General features: G+C 38.0%; 1 protein-coding gene across 2 annotated transcripts; it reads left to right on the top strand.

The window, feature by feature from the left end:
• The first annotated feature begins 1,432 nt into the window (after window positions 1-1,432).
• On the top strand, window positions 1,433-13,051 carry LOC140269408 (noelin-3-like). 2 transcript variants are annotated; one of them, XM_072364474.1, is made up of 6 exons: window positions 1,433-1,889; window positions 4,326-4,469; window positions 5,653-5,808; window positions 8,275-8,494; window positions 9,462-9,568; window positions 11,361-13,051. In XM_072364474.1, the coding sequence occupies exons 1-6, from the start codon at window positions 1,821-1,823 to the stop codon at window positions 12,036-12,038; spliced, it is 1,374 nt and encodes a 457-aa protein (XP_072220575.1). In that variant the 5' UTR covers window positions 1,433-1,820; the 3' UTR covers window positions 12,039-13,051. The 2 variants fall into 2 exon arrangements, with proteins under 2 accessions (XP_072220575.1, XP_072220574.1); XM_072364473.1 differs by lacking the exon at window positions 1,433-1,889 and having other exon boundaries at window positions 3,333-4,469.
• Window positions 13,052-17,218: the final 4,167 nt, after the last annotated feature.

The following is a 17,218-nucleotide window of genomic DNA, read 5'->3' as shown; positions in this document are numbered from 1 at the left end:
GGTTTAAAATCCATTTAAGTGATAATGAGATCCGAGTAATCAGGAATGTTTCTTGTGTTTTACTCAGGTCAGTAACTCAAGTTACTAAAAGCTGGTTTTCTTATATATAGAAGCCTCATATTCAGACAGATAGACTTAGAATTTGTTTTATGTTTTTTTTTTTTCTATGAAAAAAGAATATTGCTGCTACTCACGTGTCACATGATGACCCTTAACCTCACCCCGCAGATCTTTATTGTATCTTTTTTTTTTGACAATGGTGTGATTGACTACATTGCCACTGCTACAAACATCATACCGTCGCTCCACTACATCACTACAACAATAAGAGAAAACAGTAATTCATCCCACAGGCTGTGGTGGATGACAAGTGCAGCTTTTTGGTGAGAATAATTTACACAAGTCGAACAAGTCCTACACAGTCAGACTGAGAATGAATTTCTTGCCCGGTGAAACTGCGTCATTTCGTAATATCCACCCATTGTGCGTCTGTCATTTTCAGAACCTATGTGTGCAGCTTCTGCTGATGAACACATTTTTAAAAATCTCCGGACTCGAGCAGCTCTGAGGGTCACACGCACTCAAGAATGAGTCAGTCCATCGGGGTGTCATGGTTCCAGCACTGCTGATGGAGCTGAAAACAATACATGCCCACACAGTTATTCCAAGAGAGCAGCTAATTGTATCTCCACTGAAGACAGTATCCCTCTCCAATTTTTGGTTGTTTTTTTTTCACCCTGTGGAAAAGAGATAGACAGATAGTGGGAAAGACACTTTCCACTGCTTTTTCCCTTTCATTCATTCACCTTCCCATGACGAATTGATGGGTTTATTGATTGTTTTTTAGGATAAATAAATAATATGACTGAATTTGCATAAAAATTGAATCCTTAGAATTAATCATCAAAATGTTAATAAATATTACAATTAGATTAATTTATCTAAACCATCTGTTTTGCGATTGTGAAACTTAAAGTAATGTAAGTCGCATGTCATTCCAATCTTTTGTAAAACAGGCTTATTTTAGATTTTTTAGATATTTTTTAGATATTTTAGCTACTTGCAGCTGATGTGGAGTGCACTTTTCTTTTTTTCTTTTTTGTTTAGAAATATGTGTATTCATTTGTATTAAGACTCATCCCATGTAATCTCATTAGTACATTTAACCCCCACCCCCTATTTTACCCCTGTCTTGACGTTAATAGGTCACCAAACCGTAAATGTGATGCTGACATTTTGAATTAAAACATTAAAGTCAACACTGAAATAATGATTTCCATTAATGTGATTTTAAAAAGTAAACAAAATTGCTGCTGTTACAGCAGCCAATCCCTTCGTTTTTCTCCCTTTGCGCGCTCACAAAAACGCAGCAGCGTCTCAGAGCTCGCGCCCCTGGCTTCTCATTTTCTCGTGAATACTGCCAGCTGCAACTTTTGTCAGCGCACAGCTGCTGGTTGTTCCTCTTCACACACAAACTGGCTTCATTTAAAGTCAAGAGAGGCAGCTGGGTGATGCCATATCCGTGAAGAAGTGTTCATAAGCGCAGACCGCATTTTTGCTGCATACATGCCCACAAACTTTTTTCCTCCTTGCAGTGACGAGGTTTCTCCCCGTTGCCCGAATGGCAGGCGTGACGGGGACGAGTGGATGGATGTTGTCCCCTCCTTGCCAGGAAGTCGCAGTTTTTACCAGAGCGTAGTGGACGTGGTGTCGCGAGCTCACGGACACAAACTTGCGTGATATTTTATTCTTTTTTTTTCCTTTTTTTTTCTGGTGTTGCAAAGGAGGTGGAGGAGGGAAACACTGTTGCAGCCTACAGGATGTGGCCGCTGTCCGTGGTCCTTAACCCGCTGCTGTTTCTACTACTGTTCGGATACTGCCCGACAGTGGTGAGTTTTCCACAACAAACTGCCTCATGTTTCCATCAGAAAGAGCAGTAGAAACTTGAGCGTTAGCTCGTTTTTTTTGTGCTGTTGATTTAGATGTTTTTACTTTGGGTGGAGCACATTTCTTAACAGTTCACGTTTGCTTATTAAAACAAGTATTAGTAGTTTCAGTTTCCTTGGATTATCGCACAGTTGACTCATTGCTATACAGGTTACTGTCACCTGTACTCACTCCAAACGTGCAAAAATGTATGCACAAAGATTATTTGATGTAGAAACAATGTATTTGATAGTGGTTGAGGTAGAGCCACCCTCTCAGCACTTTGTTTATTGCTTATATCAAGCACATAATAGAGGTATTGATTCTGGAGCATTGCCAGACATATAACTTTTAAGGGAGAGTTTCCTCTAAATTGATAAATGTTAACTATATACTATAATTCAATGTTAAACCGTGAGTTTTGCCAAAATTCCCTGACAAAAGTAGCTGTTGTAAACAATTTCACACCTAAGATTATTTGTTTTATTTTGATCATCAGACTTGCTATCCTTTTTTTATAAAGACAAATGTCTGTTTAAGCCTTTGAATGGGTAGTGTTTGGGAGCATTGTCACAAAGTAGAAGGAGCATCTTGCATTCCATTCGGAGAAGAACAATGGTCGATTAGGTTCATCCCACCCATGCAGAGTACAGTCTCTTTGCCAGCGCTTTGATTGCAAAGCAGTTTTCTCACCTTGCTATAGCTGGAAGTAGGGTGCAGAAGAAACATTGCTTGTATGCTCAGAAAGGCAGGAAATGTTTTCAAGTGGAGGAAATAAGCCTTCAGATCCATGAAATGTCTAAACGAATGCTCAAAACAAAAGAGAAACCGGCTGTCTGAATTATTTAATGAGAGAGAAACTCTTCTTATGGAGTTCTTCACAAAGAAAAGCCAAAGTGGGAAGTGCATCTGGCTTGGCTGGATGACAGAATCATTTTGATGAGGAAATGTGAGTATGAGAAAAGGAGAAAGGATGTGTGTCACCAAAGGGACAGGAGAAAGACCACCTTAAACAGATTAATGAAACAACCATTTTTAGGAGCCTTTCAAAGCAAAGTGAGGAAAAGAAGAGCTGACAATGTTTTTCCCCTCCCACTTCTATCCCATTCAGCTATGGTATGGTAAAGGCAGATTTCTGCTGCAATTATTATGCACCACACTACGTTTCTTTAATAATTCCTTAGACCACAGCAATGAACTCCCAAGACTTCCAGATATTTTGCTACAATGTCATCTTTTCTCCTGATGCTTTTCAGTGGTATTAATTTATATGAAAAAGCACAGAACTTAAGAGTGAAGAGGTGATACATACTGTCAAAAGGAGATGTGAGACTCTGGAAGTGGTATCTATATATTCCAATATATATATATATCCTATATATTGTCATTTATTTCTTAAAATGTTTTATGGCAGCACTATAAAGTGTCATTTTAAAGTGGCAAAAAGCAGCCTACCGTTGGGTGAAAATGATGAGTCAAAGGCTGAGCTGTTTCCCTGGTGTGATGTTTTCGCCTGCTCATAAGAGACATGATCTTTCATGGCTGGTGCCAAACACTCTTTAAACTGCTCAGACTAGTAGGCAAGTATGAATGAGAGAAAGGATGCCTGAACTATGAAAACAGGGTACTACCTTTTCCATCCATTGGCTTTTAACGCTGGTGGATTAGAAAGTTCACAGGCTATATTCCCCCAAGATTTAGTTTTAGAATTTAAACAAAGTCAAAATGATAACTGGTTGCCTGCCAAAAAGGCTGACAGCACAGACAAATTTGCCATCCACAATCAAAGGTGGGCAGGATTTGGCTGCAGGCTTGTTTTAATTTCCCATGCTGACAGTAAACGGTAGTATACTTCAAACACTGATGCTGTTTGTAGGCCTGATAGAGTTCAGGTTTTTCAGCACTTTACCACATTTAGATCAATAGATTTGGAACGAGTATTGGTTGATGGTGCTCGACTACCTTATGATGCATGCTTTAGGCTCTTTAGGCTTTTTAGCTTTGCACTGGGGAGCATGTGCATTGTTATCAAGAGCAGGACAAATTCCCAACAAATCAAGTCTGTCTGTCTCTCTCTCTCTCTCTCTGCAGGATTTTCAGTTCTAAGGCACTTTGGGGTAGAGGGGGTATTCATCAAGACAGGAAAAGGCTATTTATTGTTGAAGATTGTATACTAAGAGCACAGGGATATTTTATAGAAAAAGCACTCTCTTCTTCCAAAGCTGAAACTTGTTAAAAGTCAACTGAGTTAGTTGGTGTGAAAGCTCTGGGGGCAAAAAGCAATGAGGAATAAAGTAACATAAGCCTCATGCTGCAGTGTCATGACAGTGATATCAAATTGTGTGTTCATAGAAATGTTTGATATGTATTCACGATTGTTCATGAGTTGTTGTGTGCAGACCATCAGGCCAAAGGAGGGGTGGCAGGTGTACAGCTCAGCTCAGGATGCAGACGGGCGTTGTATCTGCACAGTGGTCGCACCTGAACAGAATCTGTGCTCCAGAGATGCCAAAGGCAGGCAGCTCCGCCAGCTCCTGGAGAAGGCATGTGCAAGCGTACATACACACAAACACAAAGACACTGTTTTCTAGCACACGTGCGCACTCAAAGCAACCAGCACACCTGAATTCATATGGACACCACATTGATTTTCAATCATTATGGCGCTCTGCTGCTGTAATCCTCAGAGAGATTGCTCCAGCCTGGGCCATAACAATATTTTTCTCTTCTGCATATATTACAGGACTGACAGTTGATTGGCAGCTTGTGAAAACAAGACTGCATTTATTACATTTAGACATTTTCCTTTTTACTACAAATGCATTTATTTATGTTTTTAAGGGTTAACTAATTCACGAAAATGTTGTTTATGGTCAAAAGTGAACCATCATCAGAAATGTAGCTTTTCAAGTAACATTATCATTGTTTTTAAAATAAGTGTAACATCAAATCACTGTCCTGGACACAACTGACAACATTGTGAATTGACGTGGAACCATCAACCATAATATTACGCTTTCCCCATTACAGCGGGGATCAAACACATTATCTACACACAAATAAATAGCAGAGCACGAGTGTCACTTTCCTCAATATGGATGACGTTTACTTTAAGGAAACAATGGTGGAGCTATACATTTTTATGTTTCATGTGCTCTATCATTCACTCTGACACTAATGTACTAAGCTGCCTCAGGGCATCAGTGAGGCCATTTCAGGTTCCCTCTGCCAGAGCCAGAAAAGAACTCAATATATGAGTGTTGTGCTACTTTGCTACTGATGTGCTCCAATAATGCTGGTTTATTACAATTAGAGCCAGAGAGAGGAGAGAAAGGACAACATTTCTTCTTGTTCACATGCTCCATAAAACCAGTGCGCTTTTGTTATGTCACATAAAGGCACTGTATGGTCTCTGCATCCAATCTTTGCTCAGAAATATGTTTTCAAAACCAACAGATGAAACAGTTTATTCATGACATCAGAAAAACAGCTAATAAAGTAAGTTTATGAACCAAGACAAAAAAAATCTGCTGTGGAACAGATTAATTTGAAGCTATATTCTGCTCGTTTGGTGAAAGACAATCATGTTGGAGGTCAAATGTTGATTTGTTCCATGGGACGTCAGAGCACAGCAGGCAGCTGAACGGCTGAACAAGAAGGACATTTTAATCTGATGGTGGACGGGGAAAAAATCAATGCTGTGCCTTTTTTTATTCTTTTCAAAAGGTGCAGAACATGTCGCAGTCAATTGAGGTGCTGAACCTGCGGACGCAGAGAGACTTTCAGTATATCATGAGGATGGAGAGCCAGATCAAAGCACTGCGGTCAAAGTTCCGCCAGATCGAGTCGGACAGGAAGACGCTCGTCAACAAAAACTTTCAGGTATGTTTTTGTTTGAAGTTTAACTCGGTGAGAAACATCACAAGAAAGCCTGGCAAGGGATGTCTTCCAAAGGTACCTGAGAAGCATGCTAAATGATAAACCTTCATTCAGTATAAAATTATTACAGGTCTGCCGCTGGTCGACTCGGGAGAAGGTTGTTTAAAGTCAAGACAGAATCTGAATGCAGCCCAATTGTGTATACTGAGTGATCTGTTTGACTCATAAAATACTTTTTTTTACTGCAGAGACTAACGAGAACACTTTTATGGGACAGAATTATTTTATAGATGTCCTCCACACTAACAATGCAGTTACAGCTCATTACAATTAAATGTACTCACCTGTTTACTAGTTCTTATTCCTAGCTTTTCTGGGGCTTGAGACATCAACAAATGGATAAAGTGGTGCTTCAAAGTTTGTGAAATCCTTTGCTAGATTTCAAAATATGAAACGAAACATCAGATTCTTACTCAGGAATTTTTCCATGTCTTGAATAATGACATTTATGTGGAACACATGAAACAAATGTTTAATGTTTTGTATATGTTACACATATGATAGAAAAGCATGTCAACTTGAGAAATTAGCAACTAAATTGAAAGTTGAATTTTGAGCAGGTGATTTCAGGATGACAGTCAGTGCAAGTGTTCAGCCTCTTTAAAGTGAATAGTGAGGTTGAACAAGTTTTTGAACAAGGACGATTTTGGGCACGTCAGTAGCTGCTGCTGGTGGTATAGATGGAATATGAGGCCAAAAATGAAAAATTAGCATTTGGATATAGATCTCACACATTACACCAATGGAATATATCTGAAAAACACATCTTAAGTACTGCATTAGATTACAAAACTGACGTTAATGTCCAGTAAGTGCTATATAAATGCAGTCAACTTAGTTCAAATTAAATGTCATGCAATGCAATGTTTTAAAGTCTCATTATAAATATTCAAGCAAGTTTTCAAATAGATTTCAAAGCCCTGCCTTTTTAATTATACATTTGTTACTTTTCCTATCAGTTAAAACATTAGAGCACATATTTTATTTCATGAAATGCATTTTCTAATGATAGAAATGTAATGTTTATGTGTGTAACGTGCATCCCCTATGCAGTTTTTGTTGTACTTGTATTACCTCAAATACAATTTTCCAGATATATTTATATTATATGTATTTTTACTTGTAGTGGTTGAGAGAAACAAAGACTCATATTCTGAGAAAAACCTGATAGAATATCACCGCAAATGTCTTTCACCGACAGCAGACTGACTTTACATTAAAATTGCTTTTTTTTCTTCATAACTCAGAGAATCTGGTGACAATGATGCTGGTGATCTCATTTATGCTTGCTGAAAGCAAAACAGTTCCTTTAAGTCCAACGAATATATTTGAATTCTACTGTATTTAACTGTATTAACTTAAATTAAGCTCTGACAAAAAAAAAAAAAAAAACACAAAACGAATAGATCAAGCTCTATATTTGTCACACTCCATCAGTCATCCCTAAATGAAGACACACAATGAAGAAACTTAAAAAATTGGAACAAAAGGTCACAAATCGTAACAACGGATCACAGCAACTGAAATCTATGGCCACATAAAGCTTAGTCATGTCAGTTTTTACCAGTGTTAGACCAGCTCACCTGAGCAACACAAAGCAGCTACGATTGAAACAGTCAGCATACTTTTTATTTTTAATCACGGTTTTATCTTGATGAGCTGCTTGTGGACGTGTTTGGACTTCACCGGTCCACATTAAGACAGATTTTGTACAACTGAAGAAAATTCAAGACAATTATTCCCTGAAGGGGTCAATAAAGATTACTTAAAGAGCCAGGCGTTAATAGACTTTCCATGATTGATGAATAATGCTGTACCAGCAAAAGCTGGTAGAAAACCTTTCTGTGAGCTGAATCTCAATCATCTGATTGGTAACTGGAAGAGTTTAGTTGCAGTTTATGTGGCACAAAGATGTGACACCAGGTGCTGAAATTTTTGTATTGTTTTTATTATGCTTAAATTGTGCTCTGTTTATATACTTTGGGGGATTTTATTTTGTGGACTTATTATGTTGCCACTGTAGCTTCTGATACTTAAACTACTTTCAACCTGCTAAGTTAGTTCCAATCATTTTCACAGGCAGATCCACTGGATGTATTTTTGCAGAGAATAGAGGATTACAGTGTTTGACAGTTATCATGCCAAACTTTGCTATGGAGAATCTGATCTGCAAATATAATTTCTGTTTTTGCTGTTGTTTTTGTTTAGTTAAAATGACTCAAATATCCTGCTTTGCTTCAGTGAACAATGCTGTTTGTGAAAATCAATCCAGAAAGAACCTGGATTTTATGCAAAACAAAGAAGGCAGAACATCTCTTGTATTTACCAAGTATCAACTGTTACACAAGAGATGATGCAGGTACTTCTACACTGCACTTCTACAACAAACCGCCTCTTTGTTTGTTCTAGGAGATGAAGGGAAAGATGGAATCTTTGCAGCCCTTGATACCTGTCCTGGAGCAGTACAAGACAGATGCCAAGCTCATTTCCCAGTTCAAAGAAGAGATCAGAAACCTCTCCAGCGTGTTGATGGGTATCCAGGAGGAGATGGGAGCCTATGACTATGAGGAGCTACAACAGAGGGTGCTAAACCTGGAGAATAGGCTGCACAAATGCATGAGCAAACTCAGTGAGTCTCTCCCCCAGCAATGGGATAATAGGCACATTTACTGCAGCCGCTGGCAGATTGGTATTGTAGCAACAGAGCAGGAGGCACGGCAGAACTTTTACCACAACCTAAAAATAATGTTACTGGACTGAGAAGAACCGCATTTGCAGAGTTACTCATCATTTTTAGATGACATGGGTATTATTTGGGTATAATAAGGTCTATAATATGGTAAAATTGTGAAGCTTTTACTGTGGCTTTATGAGTGAAAAGTGCATTTCAAGCTTATTCAAATCATTCTGTTATAGGTACAGCTTAAAGGTTTTCTTTATTTGATTAATTCTTTTTTAGTCGTTGACATTTGCACTTTAGCACAGAAAAGCTGTGATGACATTCCTCCACCGTCTGAGGTATAACGAAGCTAATGAGATGAATTTGTCTTCAGAGCAGTCTTGCCTTTGTTAAATGTCTGCATGACTAAAGCTCCAGTTATCATTCGTGATAATGTCTGTCAAAATGTTAATAAAAATAACTAGTATGTGCATGCTCATAGGACATGGCTTGAAATATGTTATGGCTTGAGAGGGTTGCTTAAGCATTCATAGTGCAGAGGCTTTGATTGATCTCAATGCTTAATAAGGAACTTGTAAGCTTGAGTGCAAGTGATGTCCCTACTGTCATTTAGCACATAAAATTTGTCTGATGAGTTTAATTATATGCAACTCAAGCACCTCACATGTCAAACCTTGTAGGCTAAATGTTTCCCCAGTTTTAACATATGGGATGAGGTTGTATTTTGGTGCTTGTCTGGTATCCTTGTCCTTGCATATTTGTAACAAATGAGGAAAACACAGTGTTGCCAGCATGCTGCACACAAACCATCCAGAGGTTAAACTTGTTTCTACCAGATTTATACACCAAGATGTTTTAAGGTGTATTCCAGTTTTGACATCAGAAGATACTTGACCAGGACTGTGTGTGTTTTCAGCATGTGGCAAGCTGATGAAGATCACTGGGCCGCTGACTGTGAAGACCTCTGGAACCAGATTTGGAGCCTGGATGACTGATCCACAAGCATCCCCAAAAAATAACAGGGTGAGTTAATGGCCACAGCATTTCCTCTGAGCAATTAGACATTGAAAAAGATGGTTTACTAGAGGTGTATTATACTTTTTTTTTTACATTTATTCTAGAATATGGTTATTTGAGATTGAAAAATTCTTGTCTTTAGTATGTTGATTTAGTATGGATTGAAAGTAGAAATTTGTTTTAGAGCAAAGAATTAAACTTCACTTCCACAGGGATCAGTGTTTCTTGCTCAATAATGCAGACCACAGGTATACTGAATGTGGCACATATTGGAAGAACACTATCTTAATGACACCCCAGTGCGCAGCACCTGAATGTGAATATGATTATGAATGTTTTTTTTCTATTTAAACGTGGGTGATGTGTAGTGTTCAGTCAACCTCGATGTGTCTAAAAACACATCTGCATATGGATCCACATCTGTTGCTCCTTGAGTTTTGACAGAAGTCTTCAAAGCAACAGTGGTTTTTAATTCACATCCAACTGTTTTGAAATCCTCTTCAGAGGGGAGAGATATTCGATAAAATTACATCATATAATGCATCTTTGCACACTTGACAGCTGAGCTTAGACGTACAACCTGATGTCAACATACATGAAGCAGTTTAGACGGCTTTTAACTGAATTTGGGGAAACAAACAAACAAACAAAAAGACTCACTGGAGGAGTTCGTAGTGTGACTACCACTGATCTGTCATTCACTTGTTTCACAGAACTGATGAAAGCAAATAGACCAAAGCCAGCACAAGATGGCTGTGCCTTTCAGCTTGACCAATTAATGGCCAGGTGTATTATCACTCTGAAAAACTGCCTCAGCCTCACCAAACCTCCTTTTGAATCGTAGAATGAGGCCTTTACCTGACGTTAACCCATAAATCATTAATAATTGTGGGAATTTGCCTGTTCTCTTTAGGCAGTCATCTTTATATATTTCACTGGACCTGCACCAAGTAAAGGTTCCAGCATCATATCCTTGTCCAGTGTAGACTGTAGGTCATTCATCACTCAATGTCACTTTCATGCAGTCATCCACAGTCCATGAAAGCTTTACTTTATTTAAATGTAACCTTATTTCTCCTGCTAAGGTGTTAGTATTGGTTTATGTTTGGCTTTTCTAGGTGTAAATCCCATTTCCTTTACCTGGTTTCTTACAGTTTGGTCACAAACTTTGACTCCTGTTTCTGCCCATTTGTTTTTCATTTCCTTTCTTGTGCATTTTTTTCTATTTTCACTGCATTTTGCTTTGAGTTTTCTGTCCTAATATTTTTTTGTCTAACTTAGTTTTACTTCTTCGCATTTGCTTCAAATTTTATTTGCAGCTGCCTAATTAACAACCAACACCTTTCACCAAAATCCAAATTAACTATGTTCTTACACAAGAGTGTAAGAAGTGTTTTAATATTTTCCGTTTTGTTAATGTAATGTATAGTGACATATTCAAAGGCCTTATATTAGTGTAATTTGAATTATTTCACTGGGTTGCCTTTGGCCTTATTGATGAGGAAGAAACCATTCCTATGGTATTATATTTAGGTCATGATAGACCACACCCCTCTACTGAAATGGAGGTTTACAAATCTTTAAGGATGCTCCATTCATCCAGTGATCCATGATCTCTGTAACAACTTTATTCTCTTAGAATTTCAAGGTCATGCTGTTGTATACGGAAGCTAATATATTTTGTTCAATGTGTTGCCTACAGTGGTATGAGGATGTGAGACACCAGCACTTAATGTAGACTTACAGTTTCTTGGAACTGAGCATTACAGGAATTTTGTTTGTATGTATTTGTTCCCAGGTTTGGTACATGGACAGCTATACCAACAACAAGATAGTAAAAGAGTACAAATCCATTGCTGACTTTGTGGCAGGAGTGGAATCCAGAACCTACAATCTGCCTTTCAAATGGGCTGGAACCAACCATGTGGTGTACAATGGCTCTCTGTACTACAACAAGATGCAGAGTAACATCCTCGTGAGGTACAGCTTTGAGACAGGACGTGTGGTTACACAGAGGGCGCTGGAGTTGGCAGGCTTCCATAATGTGTACCCATACACCTGGGGAGGATTTTCAGACATCGACCTGATGGCAGATGAGCTCGGCCTGTGGGCCGTGTATGCAACCAATCAGAATGCGGGGAACATCGTCATCAGCCAGCTGAACCCGGACACGCTGCAGATTGTCAACACGTGGAACACAGAATACTCAAAGAGGAACGCCGGTGAGTCTTTTATGATATGTGGAACTCTCTACATCACCAACTCGCACTTGACGGGCGCCAAAGTGTACTATGCCTACTCCACCAAAACATCCACTTACGAGTATACAGACATTCCTTTTCATAACCAGTACTTCCACATGTCTATGTTGGACTACAATGCCAGGGACCGTGCCCTTTATGGCTGGAATAATGGTCACCAGGTCCTGTTTAATGTTACACTTTTCCACATAATTAAAACAGAGGACGACTCTTAAAGGAGAAACACACACTATGAAAGTAAGAAAGAAAACATGGAAAAATATAAGGTTGTGCCTGAACATTCTGATGATTTTTTTTAACCGTTTATTTATTTAAGCTTTTTTATTACCTTAGTACTTTTTTTCTTTTCTTTTTTTTTACATTCTACTGGCATCGGTTTAACTCATTTAATAGGAAACGTTCACTGACTGAGCCGGAACAACACTCTATCATTGAAATAAATTACCACGCTACATGAAAACAAAAAAACTACTGCAAACTCATTCTAGACTGAATAATTTTGCCAGACACCTACAAACAAACTTTGAGTAATTTCTGAAGCTCCCTTTTCACTCCATACAAAAGCTTGTCCAAGAATGTGAATTTCATATTCGGAATGGTTTTCCCATTCAGTTACTCATCTATTCATTCTCCCTAATTTATTCACATTTTGACTGTGTTCATTAATTGTTTTATTTTCATTCTTTCCTTGCCATCAATTCATCATGATCTGCTCATTTATTCCCGCTTTTCACTGCCTGCATTTAGCTTTCGATTTGTCTTTGGACTTTTCCTTTCAAAAGTTTTGCACTTGACCTTATACAAGACAATGAGATATGTAGTGAACCATAATGCACCTGTATAGTTAATGTACTTGGCTTTTGTTGTGTCTGTGGAGATTCTCAGCCATCACGGTTAAGGATATCTTGAAGTACCAAGTCAAAGTTCTTAGCAAACATCAGAATCTGGCTGGTTTTAACTTAGTACTCTAAGATATTGACTTTTTTGTAACTTCAGCAACAGTTTGTATGCCTTATTCAGTGCCGTATGTTCTGTAAGCCCAAGGATAACAGCTCATGTGCATGAATGTTGGCTATCCTAAAGGCATTTATTTTGTAACTGTATATCTCCGTATTTTGTATTTGCACAGCATCCCATTCTACTCCATTCTTGCTATTCTTGAGGTAAAAATCCATTTATACACACAGCAGTAGATAAGTTTGATATGTATTTGATTGTGTTAATAAGATGTTATTCATAACAAAAATAAAAGTATTGTTTTAAATAAGAAATTGTTGTGTCTGTTTGTATCTTCATTATGAGAGTTTGATTAGCTTGTTTAGGATACTGACAGTTTATTGTGACACTGACAACAAAAAACAAGAATCATTGTATTTCTGCTTGAAATGATTTGATTGACAGTCCTTTTGCTTTTTCTTCTTTTCTTGCAGTACTACTGTAGATCACCTTGGTCTTTACACACCCTTTTAATCATTGTACTGTGTTCAGCTTTAGTTTGTCTCTGTGTTCATAAAGTATAGTGTCTGTGAGTACAGTACAATAGTCCAAAAATTCCCTCGGGTATGGTAGAGTGGTGAAAAAAAAAATACTTCTTCTATGTATCACTCTTTGGATTTGATGGTAAATGTCAAGAGATTAGTAGTTGGAAGGAATTAATAAGGACTTGGGAAAAGACGTCTGCACTGCAGACAATCAGACTGCACTGACTGTGGTCTGCATTAAACTACAGCCGTCCAAAATCTTTTTTATTCGGAGCATAACTTCGGTTATTGCATGTGTATTGTGGTATTTCAAGTACGCTATTTTACATGGAGTGGTTTAAAGTATAACATGAAATATTACGTAATTATTAAGAAAAAAATGCCATAAAATGAGCTTGGTTGCTCACCCTCCTGTCCTCATATGTATCTATGAATCCAAATGTATGAAAATTCTCTTGAATCTCTTTCAACTAGACACTCATCCTTGAGTGTTTTTACCATGTTGTTTAATTCAGACAGGGTAATATAAACACGGGCAACCACATTGTTTTAACATAATAATGTCAATGATTTCTTACTCTCCTGTCTCCATATTCACCTCTACATAAATCCAGATTGATGGGGTTATATGAAAAAAACTCAGCAGTGGTCTGGATGTTGCGACCATAAAAAATTCTGGGACAACTCTATGTCCTTTTCAGTAATTTAGAATAGTCCAGAGTTCCTATGCTGAAGGACATAAAAGAGAAAGCATAGAAACTTCTTTTATTGCATCTTAGGAATATATCCAACTTTTACCACAGCTATCACTTCGACTCTTCTGGGTCAGTTCACTCAGTTGGCTGGCTTCCTAAGCAAAAAAGACAGATTGACCGGATGCTCAGCCATCCCTTTGCTAGTCTGTCTGTCCTCATCCTAACCCTTCTACAACAACCTGTATCGACTATGCCCAAAGTACATTTTGGTGCTCATTCTGCCCTACATATTAAAGAGGTGAAATGGAAAGCTGTCTTGTGATTTGATGAATGAACATTTCATTTCCTTTTGCACATCTTTGACAGGTCCTGTGTGTTACTCGCTCACAATTCAAAAGTCAGCATCTTAAATGCTAAGGGAGTGCACAGCATGGGTAACTTATTTATCTTTGAAGGCAGCGTTAGTGCTAAGATATATTAAAAGGCTATGGAGAAACACGGCAACAGAGATTATTTTGGTCTGTGCACATTTCAACTAGACAATGCCAAACCACATACTACACGAAATACAACATGATAACATTACGGTGTAAGATTCTGGGAATTTAACTGGCCTCTTTCCAACCTATATGTCCAGAATTGTTTATTATACTGTGAAAAACACCATTTGATACAGTGACGATTAACTAGTAGTAGACGATTAACTACAACATTTGATATGTTTTCGTACAGTTTTCTATTTCACAAGCAAGAACCGCACCACTGATGAGATGCACTTAGTTTGCTAAATGTGTTGTACGCATATTAACGTTGGTAAAAATGTTGGTGACGGGAAGGCTAAATAGGGATGAAAGGCAGTTCCTGCTCTTGAAGGTCAGACAATATAAAACAATTCCTTGTTTGTAAAATGAAGGACAACAGATGCAAGCCTGTGTCAGTACTTACGAATCCTCTCATCATTATCCTCTGTCCAAACAGAATTTCCTTCCTCTCCAGTAAACATGACATACAATGAGAATAGCATCAAGATTAGAGCGAAATAAGAACTCATAGAAATAAGATACAGTCAAATCCAATATTAAGTTAATCATTAACACAATTCACAATAAATCTTTTAACATTAATGAAAAATACACTGTTCAACACGCAGGAGAATTTTTTACATACAGTTTGAATCCTAAATAAAGTGGGAAACTTTCCACTTTTGCAGTAGAGGTCTGTTCCCTCCGTAGGGAACCTTGCATCATTGAGGAGGTGTTATAGCACAGTGTGTGATGACCTTGAAGGCTCTGTTAGTCATCCTCTGATGCAAAGGTAGAGTCCCTACACAATATACACACAAGTATCTGTGCCCACATCACTGTCATAGTAACACCCACAATGAGAGTGCTGACGCAAACACCTCAATCTCTGCCAGGTTTTGTGCAGAAACTCTTCTCCATATCAGATCAATGCAGGCCCACCAGGCTGGAAGTACCTAAAAGGTCAGAATGCAGGAACGGAGTCTATTTCTCACAAACACAGTAAATATCTCTAGAGATATTGATCCCACGAGTGCACCAATGTCAGGCAGTTCCCAGTGAATCAATTTACAAGTGGCGGAGTTCAATCCTGTCGTGTGATGTACATCTAACATACAAACTGTTATGTGAAAAAGAAAGTGCATTCTCTTTCAATTCTATGATTTCACAGTTTAGGATACAATTTTTGAAAATGAACTCAAACGAAAATTAGGATTCAACTGAAAGGCTGGGCTGGGGTTGACATAAACAGAGGCTGGTCCTAAAAACCGGGCAGGTAACTTTTAACATGTGGCCCAGGAAATTAGCGGCTGTGGGTTATTATTTGAATTAGCAGAACTTTTTCTACACGTGAATAATCTTACTGTAGATCAATGGACTCTTATGGATTCATGGGCTTTTCAATTGCTTCTCTAAGATCATTGCACATGTCCTTCCTACTTGGCATTGTGTGAACACACACCTGAATGCTCCACACCAACAAACTGCCCAAACTTGCTTTTATGGAGGTGCTTATACTGATGATCAATTAATTAAGCACATTTGATTAGCATAACCTGGCTGCTCTTAAGTCCTGTTCATGCAAACCACTTACTTCTTCACTTATAGTTTTGGCTTTTCAGGTTAACTTTCATTAAATAAATACCAAAACACATTTTTTATGTGGATCCGCAAACACATGCAGTAAAAAAAAGTTTTTTTCCCTATCTGTGATGATGTTCAGCTGAAAACAACCTAAACTTAAGAGATCAATCCAGAAAGTTGCATTTAACACCAGTGCCGTACCAAAAATGTTGGAGTTTACATTCTTATAATACGGTCCAATCATGCTTCAATGGCAAATATTGCCTCTCACACCATGGGTATTTTCATCACTTTCCCAGGAATACTTGAATGAAACAGTGTTAAAGTGACCAGTCATCACTATAACAAACGTGTTAACAAAGCTATTAATGTCACATATCTCATGTCTGAAAGGGATTTACTGAGATCATGATTGTTTATGTCGCAATAAGCCACACGGCCCTCCTGGTGAACCACATCTCAATGTTCTTACATTTTTGTTTATGTATGAATTTAACATGATGAAATATAACTTCGCAGGAAAGATTTTTTGGATTTTGATACCCTCTAGAAGACAAGCTTTTTCCTCATAGTTGTTGGTCTCAATTACAAACCTGCATGTGCTGTAAGGAAATAACTACAATATCATTGATCTTTAATTAATAAATTTACCCTTTGTTTCCTTTGGTGACCAGAAGAAAATCTGTGACTTAATGTGCAACTCCAAACAAAACAAGAAAACACAATAGACATTTTATCAAAACTGTGTATTGTAGGTTGTGGTCATTTTGACCTCCCTCACCTATTAAAATGTATGTAACTTTGTTTAAATGAAAACCCTTCATCTCCCAGTCAATGACATTTCCTAAAATGTGAGTTATACATCATCTTGTGCTTTTTGGGGATTCTGGAATAAAAGAAAGAGAAAAAGGAGTATCTTTACTTAGAAACGCCATGAGGTCATTTTGACCTCCATTACCCCTAATGCAAAAATGGTACATAGACTGCATTCGTATAGCCATGTACATTATATAATCAGTCAGACACACAACTCAAAGCACTTTACAGTAATGCCTCACATTCAACCATTCTTACACACACACACACACACACACACACACACTCACTATTCGAA

The sequence above is a fragment of the Leuresthes tenuis genome, unplaced genomic scaffold (assembly GCF_036924035.1).
Source record: "Leuresthes tenuis unplaced genomic scaffold, fLeuTen1.0.hap1 SCAF_14, whole genome shotgun sequence".
Lineage (NCBI taxonomy): Eukaryota > Metazoa > Chordata > Actinopteri > Atheriniformes > Atherinopsidae > Leuresthes > Leuresthes tenuis.
The sequence above is the reverse complement of the archived record's forward strand: the minus strand, read 5'-3'. Positions and strand labels throughout refer to the sequence as shown.